This window comes from Vanacampus margaritifer, chromosome 14 (genome assembly GCF_051991255.1).
Source record: "Vanacampus margaritifer isolate UIUO_Vmar chromosome 14, RoL_Vmar_1.0, whole genome shotgun sequence".
Classification (NCBI taxonomy): Eukaryota; Metazoa; Chordata; class Actinopteri; order Syngnathiformes; family Syngnathidae; genus Vanacampus; species Vanacampus margaritifer.
Window position 1 is genome coordinate 8,917,392 of NC_135445.1, and position 21,733 is coordinate 8,939,124.

The 21,733-nt window shown below is 39.2% G+C and overlaps 1 protein-coding gene and 1 long non-coding RNA gene across 5 annotated transcripts; one reads left to right on the forward strand and one right to left on the reverse strand.

Moving 5' to 3' along the window:
* Positions 1-414: 414 nt before the first annotated feature.
* Positions 415-21,108, forward strand: pigo (phosphatidylinositol glycan anchor biosynthesis, class O). Of its 4 annotated transcripts, none has more exons than XM_077542856.1 (13): positions 415-657; positions 1,365-1,514; positions 1,685-2,160; positions 3,193-3,336; positions 3,451-3,574; positions 3,832-3,991; positions 4,886-5,062; positions 5,144-6,740; positions 7,417-7,620; positions 7,805-7,989; positions 8,918-8,988; positions 9,227-9,352; positions 20,999-21,108. In XM_077542856.1, the coding sequence occupies exons 3-13, from the start codon at positions 1,686-1,688 to the stop codon at positions 21,042-21,044; spliced, it is 3,309 nt and encodes a 1,102-aa protein (XP_077398982.1). In that variant the 5' UTR covers positions 415-657; positions 1,365-1,514; position 1,685; the 3' UTR covers positions 21,045-21,108. The 4 variants fall into 4 exon arrangements, with proteins under 4 accessions (XP_077398982.1, XP_077398983.1, XP_077398984.1 ...); XM_077542857.1 differs by having other exon boundaries at positions 415-653; XM_077542858.1 differs by lacking the exon at positions 20,999-21,108 and adding an exon at positions 16,741-16,941.
* LOC144034238 (uncharacterized) lies at positions 3,155-5,382 on the reverse strand. The gene is made up of 4 exons (XR_013288184.1): positions 5,246-5,382; positions 4,880-5,168; positions 3,814-3,993; positions 3,155-3,596 (listed from the first exon to the last, which is right to left on the reverse strand). It is a non-coding gene; the product is annotated as an uncharacterized LOC144034238 (long non-coding RNA).
* Positions 21,109-21,733: the final 625 nt, after the last annotated feature.

A 21,733-nucleotide genomic window follows, 5' to 3' on the forward strand; every position in this document is an offset into this window, starting at 1 on the left:
TGATCCCTAATTTTTATTCTTGATGTATCCAGGCAAGTGAGAACAGATTATTTTGCAATGTCCACATTGTTTCAAATAGCATAGCAAAAAGGAAAAAAACGTTATAAAAATAATACAATACAGTAAAAGCAAAAACACATCTGTATTTATTCCCTCTTGTTGCACGTGCTGTTTATGACATTCATCAGATGATAGAGGAGCAAAACATATTTTTTTTTACATTGAAAACATTCAAATGGCAAATGGGAACTTCAGTGTTTTAACATCTTACTTTTAGAATCAGTTACTGAAGTCACAAAGTTTGAAGTTCTATTTCGTCCCTCCCGACCGCCAGGTGGCGGTACTGAAACAGCACGGAAATCCCCCACGCGCATGCGTCACTCGAGAAAGAATTCTTAAAAGGACATTGCCAGGGTTCCGATAGTTGTGATCCTCATGCATACAACCAGATCTGAAAGAGAACCAGTTACCCAGCTTCTTTGACCTTCTCACCCGGTTACCTACGGCGTTTACTGCTGTTCTTTGTCGCCGTCGCTGGTGGCCTGTCATCTTGTGGATCGGGGCAGCGGGAGAAATAAATGTATGGACGTTGGAGCTCCCCTTCCATCTTTGCATGATCTCCGCGCCTTATCGCTGAGTGCGGCTTCAAGTTCGTGAGTATGTATGTATGTATGTATGGTGGATGTCAGCAACTGTTGCCGTTGTTCTGTCGGTTCAGCATACGTCGTCAGATCAGATCTGACAGCTGCCGCTATCGGGCTATCTATACGTTGTCCGAATAGCATTCCTACATTACAATGTTCCCGTAAATGATAATAATAATAATAATACACTGCATTAGGCCTACTAGATCCACATTAAAGCTGCATTAATAGAGTATGAAACTTTTTACACTCAACTGTCACCTCTGGACTAAAGTGTTAATGCAACCTCGTTGATGCTCGTATGTGATTAGTGTGTAAGTGCTCTGACCTCATCAGACAGCCGCTTCTTTCCAGACAGGCTTCGGAATGAGCAGTCATACAATTTATATGGTACGACAATGGCTTCAACTTGTCCGGAATCTTATAGAGACCATAGTTTGTGCACTGTAGTACATACTTTTTTTTATATTATTATGTTTTTTTACTCTCGATAAGTAACAAACATGACTACGTCATCACACATCAATGGCTCAAAACCCATGAGCAACACAGTGTCCCCTCGCTATAACGCGGCTCACCCGAGAATAGGTCAGTGCACAGGCATGCAAAGAAATGACCAACAAGTCTGTTATACATCCCTGCAAGACACAATGAAGGGCAAAAACAAAGATTCATATCACTACCACACGATAAAATGTTCATACGGATCTTCCACCAAAGGTTTCATGCGCTCTAAAGTCTACCGTCTTGGCTGTCCTAACCGGAGTCCCGTAGTGTGTGTGCCTGAGGCACCTGAATCCTCCTGTGCCAACCCAACGGCCTTCAAGTCCGCCCCTGGTCCAACGAGGGGGGCAGATTGACTTCCACAAGGTCAGTGTTTTAAACAGCGAGGCGCACTTATACTATAGCGAACATCAACTGCAATATACGCACAAGAATGTCATTTATTAATGATGACATGTCGTTTACAGTGGTTTTATGATGTTCATGCACTTTTCCAATGATAAAAGTGATTTTACGTCACACTGTTGTCATTTTAGGATGAACGGGCTTCCAGTACTATCCCTTCTCTGGATCTGTGCAGTATATTTTGTGGGAATTCACCTGTTTTTGGGTGGTTTCCTGCTGGTTCGGCTGGAGTTGAACCGCACCAGCACCTGCGGAGACATACTGGAGCCTATGGAAGAATCGAGAGACTTTTGTAGGGTACAGCCACGTTTCCGCAGGGCTGTCATCATCATTATCGATGCCCTGAAGATCGACTTCGCCCGTTTTGACCCCAACAACACGTCGCCCCGGCCTTTTGAAAACAAGATGCGTGTGTTTGAGGAGACAACCTCGTCCAGGCCTGCCCAGTGCCGCTTGTACCCCTTTCGTGCTGACCCACCCACGACCACCATGCAGAGAATCAAGGGGTTTACTACCGGATCTTTGCCCACCTTTGTGGATATCAGTAACAACTTTGCATCTAGTGCCATCTCGGAAGACAACCTCATCCAGCAGTTTGGTCAAGTGGGTGAGTATTGGGGATGTTCGATACCACTTATTTTGAGACCGATACGATACTCAAATCTTCAGTACTCACCGATACCATTAGTACATTTGACCTCTCGGCCGAGCCGCCACCACCTGCTCGCTGCAAGCGCCACTGCCGGCCTTCTCACAGCTTCGGGTCGGCTGGGCTCCCGCGAGTCTGCCGCACCGCCGGCCTCGCTCTCTCCGGTAATGATCCTTCCGCAGGTTCACTTACGGAAACCTTTTGTTCATCGTCGTCGCCGCCATTTTTGCATTCCGTGCGCCCCTTCGATTTGTCTTTAATTCCTTCATTCCCGCTGCTTGAATCAAATAAGTAACATCCGCTTCTTCTTCCTTCCCTTGCGGCTAAATTAAAAGTAGCCCGTGCTTCCGCTACGCTAAAGCCTTAAATAAACGAGTACTCTAAGCAAGAAAAAACCCTCGGATTTTTTGTACTCGAGGTGCCTGTGGCGGGTAATAAATGCAAAATAACCATTTAAGCCGTTAGTTCCTAACCGAAAAACGGCCACAAGAGCGTGACCGATACCGGTATTGATATCCATCACGAGCACTGATACCATGAAACCTTGTAACGGTACTCGCCCATTCCTAGTAAGTATTGTGTCAGTATGAATAGTGAGATCCAATACAAGAGGCTTTAGCTCTTTTAGGAGCATGGGTGGGCCAACGTATGTACTGGCCAGTTTCTACTTTTGTGCACCATTTTTAAGATATCAGGTATCTGTGCCTTCTGTCATAATGCTCGTCTCAGTCACATGAAACAAGATTAACCCCACAATCTAGCAGAAATTAGAGAAAAAAACAAAAACTGGCACATACCATAAAAGTTTTGCAAACCGGACCACATATAAAAAGAGTACAAAAGTTTATACACGTTTTATTTATATATATATATATATATATACAGTTTTTCAGTTAATAAAGGAGAATAGGTTAAATATGTGAATAGGTGAGGAATTACTTTATAGCTTCTATACATGACAGTTTCCAATCCCTGCATTCTCTTTTACAGGCAAACGAGTGGTGTTCATGGGCGACAGCACGTGGGAGAATCTTTTTCCCAGGAAATTCTACCGTTCTCTGCCCTTCCCTTCTTTTAACGTGCACGACCTGCACACTGTGGACAACGGCATCCTCCAGAATATCTACACAACAAGTATGTTTTTCTAATACAAACAAACAGCTGTAGGAAGTAGTTGTCTGTTCGGTGCTGTTGCGTTATGTACATGCTTTTATATCTTTCAATTTGTAAATTTGTTGGTTTTGACAGTGATGGGCGATGACTGGGATGTACTGGTTGCTCATTTCCTCGGGGTGGACCACTGTGGTCACAGGTTTGGTCCGGACCACCCGGCGATGGCTGACAAGCTCACCCAGCTGGATGGAGTCATCAGGTCAGACAACGGTGCTACATGCCTGTCATAACAACAAACACTATTATTTTCATTTTCATTTTCATATCCTTTGGTCACATTTTATGGGATTGTTTTTTTGGGGGGCGGTTTGGACATATCTCAAAATAAGCCTTTGTAAATATTACTTTTGTTCCCATTTTGTTTTTCACCTTGTCATCAGACATTACTAATCATGTCTAGAAACATTGAGTTTTTGCCATAGTGAGAATCATTCTTACTGTGATCGTTGCCTGCAGGTCTGTGATTGATCGTATCCAAAATGACACACTCTTGGTGGTGATAGGCGATCACGGGATGACAGATACTGGTGATCATGGAGGAGAAAGTCAGAAGGAGACTGATGCAGCCCTCTTCCTTTACAGTCCTGTTTCGCTCTTTCCTGGACCCCCATCGCAGGTCTGCAGAAATGATAAATGTTTTTAAACCCAAGTGCCGTATTTGATTTTCAATTTGCCACTGAAGGTTTTTGGTTTTATGCAATAAGAAAAAGGTTTTTCCAATATTCATTTAGCTTATTTAGAAACATAAGAGGCAAACATAGCAGTTTCTTAGAGCAGAGACATAACTAGCATACAGCTGGGATTTTCACGTTTTTTTTTTTTGTTTTTGTTTTTTTCAAATCATCTGATCTCAATGATCACATTTTCATATTGCATCAGTGTGGTAAATGAAATATACTACAGTCGTTCAACATTTTATTAACAAGTCAATTTTAAAACTAAATGAAGAAAATGCAGAACTATATAAAATAGCACAGCGACCTAGTTTACGGTCTTGAGTGTAAATAACAAGTATGCAAGACCCAAAATACACTAAACAAAACATTGGAGACAAAAGTGGATTATTTCGTCTCATATGTAATGAAACCGTTTGAGAATGGAAAATTGCTGTTTATGATTTGAATAGATGCTGGTAGGCAGTCTTTCCACTGTCGGCAATTAATAAAGTGCAACTCCCGCCAAAGTGTTAAAATACAGCACTAATTTACATAATTGCTTTTTAAATGGAGCATCACATACTGTAATATACACTGTGCAAAGTTGCTAATTTCTTTAGTAAACAGATTATGTCCTCAAGACAATCAGAGGAGATAATCTGATATCTGTTGTGTTGGACACAAAGACAAATCAATTTAATTGATCAGGAGCCTTTCAGGACATTAAATAGTATTATTGTAATGCTGTTTTGGACATTATTCATTATTTTATTACTGTTTAGGCAAGTGGTTCTTCTGTAAAATTTAAGCTATATGCTTCTGATGTTGCATCTGTCTTCTATCCCTACCTGTAGGATGAACCAGATGTGGTGCCCCAAATAGACCTGGTTCCCACACTGGCCCTGCTGCTTGGTGTGCCTATCCCATTTAGCAATGTGGGCCAGGTTCTCCTGCCTTTGTTTCATCGCCCCGCAAAAGGTGCAGTTGCAAGTCTCAGCCAGCTTGAGGCGCTGTGGATCAATGCAAAACAGGTTCAGTAGACAGTGTGGAGAATGTTGCAACACAAAAAAATTGTTTTCCTTTATTAGAATGTGAGCATTCTGTCTCTGAAGGTCAACCGTTTCCTGATGGTGTATTCTGCCAAGGCCAAAGATATACCACGTGAGAATATGACTCTGCTTAAGGATCAATTTGACAAGCTCTCTTCTGAATACCTCACAGTCGTCAAAGAGGGACGCTCATCCTCCCCCGAGTGGTTGTCCGCACTGCGAGCCTACCTGACCTCTGCCCAAGACGTGTGCCGAGCCACCTGGGCACGCTTCAACCCGCTTAAAATGGCGGTCGGTTTAATCATCTTGGCGCTCGCCTGCCTGACGTGTTTCACCGTGTCTGAAATGTCATCTACGCTTGTCAGAGAGAATCATTTCCGGCTGAAGGCAGCTGTTGTCGCGGCGCTGCTTGTCGGGGTTTGCGCGGCTGCCGTTCAGCTGCTCTCACGGGGCTACATCGAGCTAGCGTGGTGCATGGCTGCTACCGCCTTCACCTCTGAGCTGTTATTCCTCCGCCAAGCCTGTCAGGCCAAGATGTCAGCCGTGGTTAAGAATGACGCTAAAGCCTCAAAGAACGCAAGCTGGAGGATCCCACGATATCTTCTCTCTCCACCTCTGGTGGTGGCACTAATTCGCTTTGCTTCCATGCTCTCTAATAGCTATGTGATCGCTGAGGGTCGAGTCGTGACCTTCTTGGCGTTCTCCCTGGCTCTCTGCATTCCACTCTGTCTCAACTGGAATGGCCTCCTCCTGCCCGCCAACCAAGATCTTTTGAAGCCCACCTCGCTCCTACCTTCACCTGCCTCTGCCCCATCCACAGTGAGAAAAGAAAGTAGCACTCTCTTAGCCTTCTTCGCGCTCCTCGTCGGAAGCCTCTACTTCTCACTTTTCTTCCACGGCTGTCGAGAGGGGCAGGATCATTGTCAGCCGACACCCTTCCTTTCTTCCCTCGCTCGAGTGAACGACAATCAACTGAAGAACCTTTTCTATATCCTCTCAGTTTTCTCCCTAGCCATGTGGACGTATCTGTTGAGAAGATGTCTCCGCCACTATGGGAACCTTAACTCCTCAGGTGGAACTGTATTCACAGCCCGCTGGATCCTACCCTTGTTTTCTGTGTGTCTGGGACTCCACTGGGCCGTTAGTGCCTCACCAGAGGACGGCTTCAAGAATTTGGCTGAGCTTATCAAACTGGCCCAGTTGGTCATACCCAGGGTTGCCTATTGTCTCCTTGGACTGGGGCTAGCCTTGATCTGGCTGGATCCGCTAACTGTGTTTGTGAAGATCAGACCGACAAATATGACGAAGAATGTACCCGCGCCGCCGCCACGCTACCGTGCCAGCACCGGTATCAGCCCCCAAGCCGAGCTTTGTCACCTCATTCCGCAAATCTACCAGCGCATGCGCCGCTCACTCGATGATGGAGAGACCAGCGGGAGCAACGAGGTGGACAATAGACCTGCTGTGGAGGCCTACGGTTTAGGAACGGTGTACTCGGCCCCGCTGCTTCTGTTCTGTGGGCTGCTGGGATTGGGTTTGCTGCAACTGCATCCAGAGGGGATGGCGCTGTCATTCCTCCTGCTACTGTTTGAAATGGGGGCTCTGCTGCACATTCATGCCTCCTCCATAACCCTCCGTGACCTGCAAGGACTATCTTCAGGTGAGTTGGGAATGTTTTCATTAGGGGTGTCAGGCGATTAAATTTGTTTAATCGTAATTAACTAAATGACTTCAATAGTTAACGTTTATTATGTCTGTTCTAAATGAACAATAAAATATTTTGTTCTATGTTTTCATACTCTTAATATAAAAGTGGGGGGAAAAATGTTTAACTAATAGAAATATGGCTGAATCTTTTAGTCATCAATACAGTAATTTAATAATAATTCATGAAATTGCGCTAAAATTAAAGAGATGGTACTGTTAAAAAAAAAAAGTGGGATATTAATTTGTGTTGTCATATTTCTGCCACTAGATGGCATAATTGCATTTGTAAGATGTTGGTGACAACATTCTTTAATAATAAGAGCTATCTTTTATTTAACATGAAGGAACTTGTGAAATTCTGCATATTTTAAAAATTGTAAAATACAACTTTCCCCAGTCTCCACAAATATATGCATTATTATTAAATTTATTACCGTTAAATTTTGACATGGACTTCTCTGCTGCATTGCGACTGGAATTCCCCCAGTACAGTAAGGGGCTGTCAATAAATTTAGAATTAGTGGCGTTAATGGAACTTTAAATTAACACACAAATTTTGACACCCCTAGTTTTCTTTTTCTTTTTTGTGTATCATTAAATATGACACCGTCTGTCACTGTTTTCCTCAGTTGGCTTCAATGTGCCCTGGACTCCTGTCGTGCTGTGGTCCCTGGCAGCCACCCAGTTTTTCCACGCAACGGGTCACCTGCCCACCTTCCCTTCCATTCAGTGGGGAGCAGCTTTTGTGGGATTCCCCGACGGGCACACAGGCACCTTACTGCCGGCCTCATTGGTTACCCTCAACACCTTCGCTTCACATATCCTGTTTGCGGGTACATCAGAAAACATGATTTTGATAGACATTGAATATTGGACAAATTAGGTAATTTGTTATCTAGGGGATGTGATCAATTTACGTTTTGATGTTGGACAATCTGTTTATTTGTAATGGCTGAAAAATTGGACGTTTGAGGTGTCTTATTGTTATCCTGCCAATCGGCACTTTGTTGTCCCCAGTGGGATGTCCGTTGCTGCTGTTTTGGCCCCTGGTATGCGAGGTCCGTGGAAGCAGAGCAGGAAAAGCCAAAGGAGAAGGAAGAGAGGACGCTGTGATGGAGATGAGACTGAGGGAGAATCCTCATCTGTTTAGCATTGCTCTCCTGCAACTCTCAACACGCTACCTCTTTATTCTAGGAGTGCAGGTACCACTATAAACTACTTACAGATCTACATAGTAGAAAAATCATAAGTATTGAATGTAAATGACAAAGTCAAACGAAGTGCACGAGGTATACTATTCTGTGATAAATTGGGACTGTTTGGCCTTGGGTGTGGACTGCACTCTATCTTGTTTATTAGCAAAATTATGCATAAAGGCTATAACAATTTTCACAAAACTGTATTGGCATGATCCTATATCAGGGGTGAGCAAACTTGGTCCTCGAGGGCCAGAGTCCTGCAAGTTTTGGAAGTGACCCTCTTCCAACACAAGCTGATTCCAATCAACAGGATCGTTATCAGGCTTTATGCAGAGCTTGCTGATGAGCTGATTATATACCAACTAACTACTGTAACTAAAATTAAAATCAAATAAATACTTTTGTTCACGAAGTAAAAACAAAGATGCTTTAAAAAAAAAAATAATAATTGTCAATCACTTTAAAAAATGGTACTAGGGTTTTTGTGTATGTTGTAGCCTCATGACAAAAAAAAATAAAATCTACAGTATTCCTTGACTAAAATTGCTTTTGAAATTGTAAACGACACAAAACATTGTTTGTGTCAAATATTTAACATTTTATTGGATTAAAATGAAAATAGTGGATTACAAAGTTTAAACCTCTAAGTAATTAGAGCCATTATTAAACATATCAGTCATACTGTAGTAGTACAAAATGTAGCAGATTTTTTTTGTTTGTTTTATGTTTTGATCACATGTACTTAAGTATTAACATTTACATATTTACATTCAATATTGGGATTAAAGTATACTGATAAATGTGGTCATAATCATCGTGATCTGAAATTTTTATCATTATTTCAAGATCCAAATCCGGATTGTTCGGCCTTGGCAGGTGCGCGTTATGTCATTCCATATTTTCTGCAAATGTCTGTTTTCCTGCTTTCCAGCTCTTTGCTTCAGTGTGTGCAGCTGCCATCCTCAGGAGACACCTAATGGTGTGGCCTATCTTCGCACCCAAGTAAGTGCCTGACTACAATTTCCCGCTCACACAGACCCACTGGTTGTAAAGGCTTTTCGGGATATGGACTCAGTGGAAAGGCCTGGCACTTACACAGGTTTCCACTGTGCACACATTAGAGCACGCAGATTCACCTTGCAGTAATGGACCGCTGTGATACATACATTGGTAGTTACAGATAGTGCTGTTTCCCCAGAGTGACACTTCCAATCGGCATCCATGCTCTGTCTCCTTTCAGGTTGATGTTTGAGGCCTCGGGGTTCCTGGTGAGCTCCATATGTTTGCTGCTTGGTGTCTCATTGGTGCTGAGAGTCGACATGGCTGTCGGACATTGGTTCAAGAAACTCATCCCTGATGTGTCCAGGTAGCGAAAGACACACTGCTGCTTTACCAGTGCAGCCCACTAGAGCACACTGTGCCATAAAAGGAATATGGACAAGGTGGTTAAGTTGTGATGATGTTTTTTTTTTTGGGGGGGGGGTAAATGTTCCTGGTAGAAGTGACATGATAAACACACCTTTGTGGGTAATGTAAAATTACTGAGCCAATACTGCGCACATGGAATGTGTCACTTTTGAGCCAGGAGTGTGACAGGCAGTTCTCTTTTGTGGTCATACAAAGAACACTCCACGTTTTTTTTTCTTCTTTTTTTTTTTTTTTTTAAATATACTTTCAGGATAAGACTGAAGTCAGTCTGGTCACTGCCAATTTTGAACCTTTATTTTAATCTCAAGCGCTCATTGACTTTCTTCTTCTTTTTTTAAATCCATGATATGGAAAGGACAAGAAAACATGGATACTTAAACTACTTTTTGTGAGTTTTCGTTAATTAACTTGACCTGTTTTATGTATTAATCATTTAAATGTTTTCCTAATCAAACATTTTAATTTAACAATGAAATTAAATTATATGTTTAATGTCTTAAATTAATTCATTTTCTTTTCTAATGATGTCATTAAGGGTCATTGACTCCACAACCTTCTAAGTAACTTATTTTCTAAAGGATGTCTTGAATCAGGGTGAAGGGTGACAATGTGTTATGTGCTGCTAAAAGTTCATTAAGCTAATGCACAATAGAGTATTGAAGGCATGTAGAGCTCAGGTTGATCCAAAGAACCAACACTTCATTGCTCAAGCCAATGTATACAGGAATGCTCAGTTTTTTAGAGCACCTATTTGTTGTCACCTGTTATACATTATTATGGGACTGCTGAAAGCAGCACATATTACTCTCCACCCTAGAAAATCCCGAGATTTTTCCGCAAAAATGCAGCCCGTACCGTAGATCGCACCGGGACAAATGAGGTATCAAATGATGCGGCTCGATCTGACTCGATGCGGCATTACTTTTCTAGGAATTCCGAGTTACCATGGCGACGCAATTCCCCAAAAACTCCCAAAAAACTCCCATAGGAAATGAATGGAGAAAGGGGGAACAAATTACAGATCAAGCACCTTTTTCCAAGACACGCTGCGCACGCATACGTTATCCGACCGATACGAATTTTAGCTCATTTTGTAGGAATTTTTCCCATCTTTAGCTCAGTGTCAAAATCTTTTTTAAGGAATGAAAGCTCTCCCCCCTGTGCGGGTTCAAAGACAGTGAGTGAATTAGGCTTCTACCGCACTCTGTTGACCAATTAACTTTAGAGTGGCGGGAAAAAAGAAAAGTCTACTTCTATTTGCAAAAGTTTCACTTCAACTCGTCACCATGGCCACAATGTTTGCTCACTAGACATCAAATTCTCACATTTTGTAGTCACGAGTGTCTTCTTTCAGACAAACTAACTTTTATTTGGCTAAGGTGTCATTTAGTACCTTTATTTTCACTTTAAGCGAGGACAAGTCGGACGAACTCGCCTATCTCTTCCATGTTAAATTCAGGTGCCTTTCGCTCTTCATTTCTGATAAATCATAAGTTTTCAACCTGCTCTCATTTGGTCATTTTTCATCCGATTAAAAAAATGAGAACATGCTCGTGTTCCCCAAACCCTTGCCGTTCTAACGAGCCATTTCTTGAATCTGTATATTGAACCGTTAAGTCGTGAGAGGCTTTTGTTCAAGGGGTGCGTCTCTCATACAATCTCAATGGAATGTGGGGCGCGTGATGGCTCCAAGTAAAAAATGGGTGTGCGTTCTTAAAGCGACAGTGAGATATTTTTAGTTTCTGTTGATTATGGTTAACTTCCACATTTCTTGACCGATTTTTGTCGTTTGAATTTTAAACTGTTCAGCTCATTTACATTTTTTTAAATACATTTTCAGGGACAGTGAAATACTTTTAGTTGATGTTGATTATGGTTAACTTCCACATTTCTTGAGCGATTCCAGTCGTTTAAATTTTAAACTGTTCAGCTCATTTACAAAGTCAAATGACTGTGCGTCAAAGTGCATTTTTCTTAAAGGGACAGTGAGATATTTTTAGTTGATGTTGATTATGGTTAACTTCCACATTTCTTGAGCGATTCCAGTCGTTTAAATTTTAAACTGTTCAGCTCATTTACAAGAGTCAGCAGTCCCATTCAAAATTTCCGCGGGAATTTTTCTAGTTAACATTTTTAATTCTTTATTTCATATATTAACCATGTTAAAATGTTTTATAGATGTGAAGTAGGTGAAATAGTGTTGAACTCAGTATAATTTGACCTTAACCTAAGCTGGCAAGTTGTTTGGTCTAAAATTCCTTCTCAGTGTTCTGTGCGAAAACACATTCTGTTCATGAGAGAGAGCGCGCACTCCCACAACTCTACTACATTAGGAGCTGTCCAGTTCAACTTGTTTGTGAGATCTTGTTATGGGAGAAAGTACGAGAAGTGCCCTGAAAGTATATTTTGTCTAGAGATGAATACAGCTGCAACTGTGTGCTGAGAATTCTGTTTTTCAATCTGTTTTTTTTGTTATATAACATATTTACTTATTCATGAGGGGAGGAGAAAGAGGCATTGTTCTTTCAAATTTGATTGTAATAAAAAGCTCACTCTTCGAAGGAGGAGGGGGCATTATTGACATGAAACTGCTTGGGTTCTATTCAATGATGTGACTGGAGATCTCCGGAATAAATCATCCTTGAGCAGGGACTCTGTTCATGTCTTATCTCATCATTTGATTTATTGGACACACAAAAGTATGGATTTTTAAGATACTTCTTCACACCCCAAATGATGATTTAATCATTTTGCTTGTTGTTGGCTTACTTGTAAATGTTTTTTTGGAGTACAATGCATAATATGAAGTATGAAGAACTAAAATGAGTGACCGATAACAAATCTTTTCTATGTCTTGTTCATGTTTTGTTAGTTTTCATTCCAAGTTGATAAATATTGAATTTCAACTTAGACTTTATGTACTGATATTTATATTTGAAAGGTGCTTTAAAATATGTTTATTGATCAGATGATGAAAGATTTTACTACCCATCAGTCAATGTGATTCATTCATTATTCACAGGGGACTTCCACATTTCCAACTTCAATAATGTCTCATGCACTTATGCACATTAGTGAAGTACAGGTTCTGTCAGAAATTTCATTATTCCTTACAATTAATTCATAGTTTAAAATGTGAAATGCTGAAATTTCCTCTTTCAGAAATTGTTGTGAAAATAGGAAAAACAGGTTCTTATTTCAGCCAAGCAAGCCAAAATGATGGATTAAAACATTTACATAAAAAAAAAAGGATTTACAAATGCACACAGGGACAAAGACCGTAATCCTTGAGAGACAAGTCTGAGAGTGGCAACACTCAAATTTAACTGATTAGTCATATTGAGTATTGTTACATCTGGATAAAAAAAAAGGGTGAAGCTTGCAAGAACACCATCCCAACTGTAAAATACGGGTTTGACAGCATGGTATTGAAGGGTTGTTCTGCTGCGGGACAGACTGGTACACTTCACTAACTACAGATGTCATTATGAGCAAAGAATCTTAAGATGTCAGCCAGGAAGTTAAAAGCTTGGGTGAAAATGGGTCTTCCAAATGGACAATGACCTGAAGCATCCTGCCCAACTGATGATGTGAAGTTTTGTCCGTCTTTATACTGCATATTCCCTGGCTGTGTGTGGCCTGCCTCGTCTTACTATTAATACTAGGGATAGACCGATTGTATATCAATTAAAAAATGGGTCAACTTTAGGAAAGCATTTATTTAAAATTTCAGTTAGTTGTAAGAGATGCTGTTGACCCTGGGAACTCTCTGCACCTTTTGTTTTTGTTAGAAATTATAACTAAAATAAGTAATACTGTACTGAAAGATATTTTGGAAAACTGTAGCAAACAATAGGGAGCTATTGTTTATGTTTTTATTTGACTTTTGAAGACGTGCTACTGGCCCTTGGGAGATCCCTGAACTTTTTGTTAGAATTTTAAAACAAAGATTTTTTATTTATTTTTTACTCCAATATTTTACAAATCCTAAAAGTTCATGCTTAAAAATCAACAATTCTAAGAGCTGGAGTTTGTATTTCTTTGTAAATTTTGATGCCAATATGAAAATAAATATTGGCTCCAAATATCGGTTATTGGTGTCCTTGACTACCAATAATCAGTATCGGTCTATCTCTAATTAATACTAATTAACTCATGTGGTACAATGGTTATTATGCACGATCTTAAAAAGTGAAATGCCAACTCTGCACCAAATGGGAGCTGGATGCTTAGCCGTGTGATGATGTGGCTGATGGTAAACACAGATGGACTGTAACACCAGTGCTTTGCATGCACATTTGGCACACACACAAAGTCACTGAGCTGCTTAAAAATTAGGCTGAGTTTTCTTTCTGAGGCTTGTTGAAAGCACTGAAAGAATGTGCTTCGTTACACATTTCTTCTTTAAAAAAAAAAAAAAAAAATTATTGTGAGAATAGAGACTGCAGTAAATATCACCTCAGTATAAGCAGTGTTATCTTGCACCAAACATCCAAGTCGACAGATTGTAGGCGGTTAGCATGTGAAGTAAGAAATAATTGGTACTGATAAGAAAAAAGATCTCACCTTATTCAGCATGTTTGTGTAAATATAAGATTATTTAATTGCTGCTTTTATGGGCTGTTTGAGGTTTGCATACATGTAGAAGACCACAGCTAGTATAAAACAGGTGCTAATGAGAAGAACCCAGAGCGGCTCTGAAAGGAACTGATGGAGTCATTTGAATATCTGAAGGGAACTAATGGAATCATTTTTGATCAATGGATGACTGGATTTGTGTCTTGTATCCCCAAAATGTTTGGATTATTTCCCAATTAATGTATTGTATATGGTAACCATTTGCTGTTTAAATCCCCATACATCTGAAGACACACCTCTCATCAGAACTGGATTAAAAAATATATATGTTTTTTTTTTTTTTAGTAAAATATTCCCAACAAAATAATTGAGGCTACGAAACTGCAGATGTTAGCCATTAAGCTTTTTCTTAATACTCATAAATTATAAACATAACATAGATGAATGCCGAAGTGGCCCTTGCGTCTTTCGATTTTCTGTTTCCAGGCCTCAAAGGGGGGAAAAAAAAAAGTTTGGATAGCCCTCCCTTATTTGAAGGGTAATCCTTTAAATCAGCCCCAGCTGTTCCTTCAGCTTTCCGGGGAACACTTTTATGCTTGGCATCTCCCATAATTCCAAGGAGCACACTTCACACATGCACACTCCAGATGCCTTCTCATCATGGGTAAAACGGCAACAACAACGCAAATTAGTTCCTTAATCTTCCAGAGGTATTCCAACTTGGTCGTCATTATGTAATGTGTTTACTAATATGTAGTAAATATTGAGCTGATTAATGAAGGAAATTAAAAGAAAAAATGCAGAGGGAAAACCACTCAAACACATCGGCAAAAGCACTGTTAGATCAATGTCAACAGGACCTGCTGTTTTAGCACAGATTAGCTACCAGCATTACCTTTTTAAAAACCATCCAATCTTTCTTCCCAGTCTAAAATAATTGAGCGTATTGTTGCGGCTCAACTCCAAACCCATTTCATCTCTTTAAAAAATCCAATCCAGACTCTAGAAACTACACAGCACAGTGACAGCCCCACACCCCCCACCCACCACCCCCCCTCCTCAAATGTATGCGTGACCTCCTTGTCCTCCGACTCCGGCCATGTTAATATTCTCATCATGTTCGACCTTACTGCTGTGTTTGATTCCATAAACCAATACATCCCTTCTCCTGTCTGGAGATCATTTCATTTTAATATCACTGGTCCAACTCTCTTCTGGTTCGTATAACAACAAACATTTCTTCAGTAACAACTGTTACTCCTCTTTCAACACTACTATGTCTTTGATATCCCACAGGGTTTAGTATTTGGTCCTCTTTTGTTTAGCCATCTTATCCTACCACTCAATAATATTGTTACAAATAAGACCTCTTTTTCACTGCTATCAAGATGTGTTTCAAGGCCACAGACTTTAATGAAAATGGACTAGCAATGCCGCTTGCTTGCCGTCGCAAGAAGTAAAGCCACTGGCGGCCATCTTGCGCTACCACTCGCCAAGGCTGCCTAACTTGAATACATTGATTTTGCCGCGGACCAAAACTGCCAACATTAAAAATAAATAAATGACTAACTAAATAAATAAATGACAAAGCAAAAATAAAAACGGATATGAAAAATACAATTCAAAAATTAAATGCAAAAAAATTAATATAAATGCAAATAAAAACAACAAAATATATATCCCTAAATAAATGAATAGAAGTAAAAATAAATACAAAAAGGAGATAAAAAAATAATAAATATAAAAAAATAAATACAAATACCACAACTTGCGACTTGAGTTGGCATGTCTGCTGCATAAAGTAAATAAATGTGAGAGCTGTGCGTTTTTATTTATTGACTGATATTTCATTCTATTTATACATTTAGTTTTTGTATTTATTTCGAGATTTATTAATTATTATTAATCTTGTTTTTTATTTTTGTATTTACTTTTACTTCAATTTATTTATTTATGGATATATATTATTTTAATTTCCATTTATATTCATTTTTGGGGGATTTAATTTTTCAAGGATATATTTTTGTATTCATATTTATTTTCACTGTCTTTTTATTTATTTTTTTTTGGGGTAGTTTTGGTCCTCCATAGTTTTCTACCTCTACAGCGAAAATGCTACCCTATATGGCATACGGTTTTACTAATAAGACTGGGAGAAGCGCTACATGCTGCACTTGGTCAGACTCAAAATATGCAGGAAGCGCGCCCACAAGTCGCTTTTATAACGTCACGCTTTTTGAAATAGTTCTTTCCACTGCCTGTTTGGTCAGGTTTGCCCCGGTCTCAGACATGCGCTTGATTGCGACTGTGATCACACTCATTTGCTGATACAGCAATGAGTCTGGTTTCCAGGCTAGTTTTTGATTTTCACAGCTCAAACACATACACGAGATCTAACCCTCGTGTCCCATGTTTACATATTTACAGCACATAGAAATGAGTTCTGGAGCTCTCAGCACCACTGACAGCTGTGAGTTTTACCCTTCTGGAGATGCACCAGATGTTCTCTGCACAGTCACAACTGTTGTAAGAATGAGTTTGAGTGCATTAGGACACACTTCAACCTATTCAGTCATCTATGCTTTCTTGCTACAGCAAAAAAAATGTAATGTTGCATTTAAGGATTTAATCTGTTATGCACTGTGAGGCATAAATAATGTGCTAAAGAAATGTGTCCCATTTTGAGCAACTACAAGCGAAGCTCACCTGCAGAATACTATGCGATCTCCTCTGTTTTACCTCTTAAAGCGCACCAAAGAGGTGAAAGGGGAAGCGCATGCGGCACAGCAGCAATCAGGGCATTGCTGGGGATTTGCCACGGCATGGAAGAAGAACACATTAAGCTAATGGATCATTGTGCAATCTGGTGGGCTCTTCAACTTCCTCCCACCCTCCAAGCTTCCAAACACCCATCTTCAACCTCCTCTCGCTAATGTATCACATCCAAGGCTTCCTGAACAATTGCAATAGTCCCTAAGAGATTGTAATGCTTTTTATAACTGTATTTTGGAATCACTTTTCACAAGGTGCTCACATTCGGAAAAAAAATTCATCTTTGAAGATTAGCTGGGGGGGGAAACAAGTACTGTTGATCCTTTCACTGTGGAAGATCATTTCTCTTATCTACTGTTGTTTGGGGCTTTTCTTTGTGTGTGTGTGTGTGTGTGGGGGGGAGTTATAACAATAATTTAAAAATAAATATACGCATAAGAACAAAGACCAAAAGGTGTAGACTGAAGCCAAAGTTTTATACTGTCTATCCTTTTCGCATAATACATTAAAGTAACAGAATTACTACTTAATTGAGTTACAAAGTTTCAATTCAAAATTAAAATTATTCTACAAGTTAACTCCTTTCACTGTTTTTGTTTTCTTAAACATCAATGGTCCTCTCGGCTCATAATTGCTAAGAGTGTTGAAAGAGCTTCTGAACACGTTATTTATTTTAAACATAAATTAGGCGGTTTTAAAATCCACCAGATTGTTAAATTTAAGTATATGTAATTTTATAAATAGTTTATGAGTAGGTGCACAATAATCAGCCAGATTAATTATTCTGATTGGTCCATGTTTGTTAAGTAATTTGAATTTTTGTCAACAGCAGGAATGTAGGTGATGACTCAGACTCAAACTTAGATTATCATTGCATTTAGTTCATAAACATACAATAAATAACTAAGGAATAATACAGGTATTCATCCTACCAAACAAAATAACCATATGATAGAAGCTAAGCTAAAATAGACTAGCATAGTTCCAGGTTATCACTTTTGCAGGCCACATGGTACTTAGCATTGACAATTAGCTATGAGCTGTTATTAGCTAATAGCAAACAGCTAGAGTAGCGTGAAACTCAAATTTTAACATTAGAAAGATCATAAAGTGTAATCATCTGAGGCACATTAGCATGAAAGCTAAGCCAATAGCTAAGTCACCATTCAGCAAGCTAAACTTGACTGTTGACTGTTGTATTTTGTAAAGTGGTACTAAAAGGTTTAAGAATGGCTGCCTGACAAAAACACACAATTTGAATGGAATGACCAAATACCTTCTTTTGCTGTGCTTTATCCCGCAGAATTGTCAGTGAACTACAGGTTTAGCTATAAAAAAAAAAATGTATATATTACTTACACCTTCATTTCTACCAGACTACTTCCTTTATGTGCACTTGAGGAGCCATGGCACTAATACTGGTGTTTGCCTCACATGCACTCGAGAGACATGTAAACATTCAATGAGTGGCGGATAGAGACAACATGGCCGAAAGCAGTCCATCACATTTATGTTGTTGTTGCTGCTCGAGCTGTTTGCTGCCAACAGACAACACGGGAGGATGAGAGTGCAAAACAATAAGCCGGGGGGTTCTCTCACCTCAACTACTCACTTGCAGATGGGATAGCGATCAATACAGTTAGTGAGCTTTAAAAGAGCCAAGAGAGGAAAGACATTTACTGGTGAAGGAATGTAGAGTTTCACTTTCATTTCTTGCAAAATGAATATTATTCCGAATTTATTTTTAAGCTTTAAATTGGATCCTTTTGGTTATTATTTGGGTATGTGACGATTTGTAATCGTTTTCTAATAAAATTATGATTCTTCTTTTCTTCAAGTTACAAAATCCAGACGTCATTTACGTCAGTGTTGAGAAACCATCTTGAAAAAAAAGGGGGGGGGGGGGTGCAGACCCGATAGCAAGTGTCAATATTAGGCCAATATCCGGCTTTATTTCAAGGTATCGTCGGTATCCTAGTGATGGAAAAATGAAGCTTCATGAGGTATCATGAAGCACTTGAAATGCGTTTTTGTTTTATTTTTACTCCTCTAGATGGTGTTGTTGATTTAAATATAAAGGCTACTTCAATGGAAATTGATTTAGGAGAGTATATATATACAGTATATATATATATATATATATATATATACTGTATATGATTACTATGGTACTCATGACAGCGGCCGATATCAGTACCTTTATGGCCATTTTATGATCGGGAACTACAAATTAGAAAAATAGAAAATTGCTATTAATTTCATGCAATTTGAAGGTAAAATGTTATATCGGGATATATACGTCCTTCTTTGTTGACTAACAAATGAATATAGTGTAATTGTGTTGCAAATTGCTGCCTCTGACAGCTGCTCAGTGATTAGACGAAGGCAGAATGTTGTGGGCCAGAAAACAGATTTAGTTCAAGACAATCTGCATATAGAGACAATGTGGGTAAGTCGTTCATAATTACATCAAACCCTCCCTCTTGCAAATATGCCGCCCTATTTATAAACGGCCCCCGCTGATCCTTTTGACGTCTGATCACGTGTCAGATTGTCTTCACCCAACAAAACAAGACATCCATAACGGTGCATTTGCGATAAGTGGCAGTCCATTTCCTTTCACATTAGACACTGGCCAAAGGGAAATGTTTTTTCCGCCTCTCGTTCTACACAACACTGTACTGTGTTTGTCTTTCATCTGCCAGTGACTTAATCATGCATGCAAGCCAAATATGTATGTCTTGCTCAAACAGCATCACGTTTTTATATAGAGAGGCACCTTGCTGGTTGATTAAAAATGAAATGATGTCAGAGCTAATTTTATTTTCACCCTTGAGAACCCTGACATTTCTAATAGTTGTTTTAGTTTAATCTGTAAAATCTGTGGTTCTTTAATACATTCGGTAAAAATAATACATTTTAATATTGTATTTGGTTTTTCCTTCTTTGTGTTCAATCTCTACATCTGGAGCCTCACATTTATCATGTGGGTTATGATTTTTACTTCAATATTTTTATTACTCACTGGAACATCTACTGTCAAATACTCCTGAATTTAGATTATTCACCGTTTCATTAAAATCTGGTGAGTTGGAGCCTTTTCCAGCTCACCTTGGGCTAGTTGCTAGAGTTTTATCAGTCACAGGCCACACATTTAAACACCCACACTCACATTCACACATTCTATACGACACCAAACAATTAAAGTCAAGGTTTGTTATCTACGGGTGAGTGTTTTGTTGATTTACGTCTATGCTTGTTTCACATGTGCTAAGAATGTAAAAAAAAAAATAATAATAATTAGCATTACATTATGCCTTCATGAGTTTTTTTTTCTAAACATCTTAATGTGGTTTACAGTTTGAACATTACATATTAAAACAGCTTTAAATGTATGCAAAAAAAAATATTTTATGTGAAGACACTGGCTAATGATATTTCACAATAATTAATCATTTAACAAGATAGGAAACCGATGAAGCTCAACATCACGGTTTTGTGATGTGGAGGCAAAAGGTGGACACAGCATGTGTTATTATCAAAATTCTATATTTTTTAAATCAAAAAGAGGCAAGTTTCAAAGTAACAAAGAGCCCAGGAAATAAACTGAAAACTACATGAAACATAAAACAACTTGGTTCGCTTTACTACCAACAAGGTCCAACAATAACCCTACAAAGACCGAAAGAAACCAGAGAACTAAATACAAGCAAACTTATGAGGCACACCTGGACAGGGGCTAACGAGAACAGGTGGAAACGAAAACCTAATAAGTAGACCTGGAAAAAGGGAAAAACTTGAAACAAAACGAGGCTATTTTCACACAGTAGGTCTTATGCTCAATTCAGATTTTTGTTTAACCCCTAGGCGTTATTGTGACCATTTTTTGGCTTTTTGTTGGTTCTGACCAAGCCATTTCAAAATAAAATACTGCCCTGGTAAGCGTTCACATTACCTAATAATTGCGACCTCAGTCTGCTGTGTGACCCGCATGCGCAGAAGAAGATACAACCTTACTCACTACGCTTGCGAAATACATATGGTCCAGCGTGCCAGGGCCACGGACTTTATCAATCTAAAAGTCAACAAAAGCACTGATCATGACAATCAAAATGCAACACAATCATTTCTATAAATCTTTGCAAATGTATAAAGGTGTTTTTTTTTTCCCTCTCAAATGATGACTACTATAACATTCCGAGTGCTCATCACTGCTGATCTATATTTAAAACAGTCTCACCGGCTACTCATGGCGTCCTTGGGGGGGACCGTGTTGGTGACCCCTGAGGTCCTATGAACTTCATGATTGTGTATAATCATGCACGGAGCTGACCTGGAGTCAAGAGAGAGTGTGAGGGCTGGATGTCCATAGACCCAGCCTGGGAAAATGGAGAGAAAATACATCATCACAATGCGCTGTAAGACTATTTTGTATGGCGTGTTGAAATGCATTATCTGATTTATATACAAATGGTTTTATCTATGTTCATTTCCTCTCAGTGGGATTAATAAAGGATTGAAGTTATTGCTGTTGTTGTTTTTGTCTTCCATTGCAGCATTTATTATCTTTCAGAAATATGTCACACAAACATGACTCCCCAATTATATCGAGTTATGGGTTGGTATTGATACATATGAGGCTTATTGTTTGAAATCAGTACTTTTATGTTATCTTTTTCAATAAGTTTCAAAAAGCTTTTATGTTTGGGTTTTAAAGCAGCTTAATGCTTGGTCACATTCCAATTTTTGTACTGTATAGTCAGTCTGTCCTTTTTTTGTGTTTGATTTGTTTAGAATACGGAAATTAAAGATTCAAACCTGATTTATTATTTGTTATTAAAATTGTCATTTCTTTTTACCCAGACAAATAAATAGCATGTTCTGAGAATATAATCAACTTTTCATTAAATTCAAAGTCAGTTCTTATACATTGGAACATTCAAAGTAGTGCACAATCCGTATTCAGCTC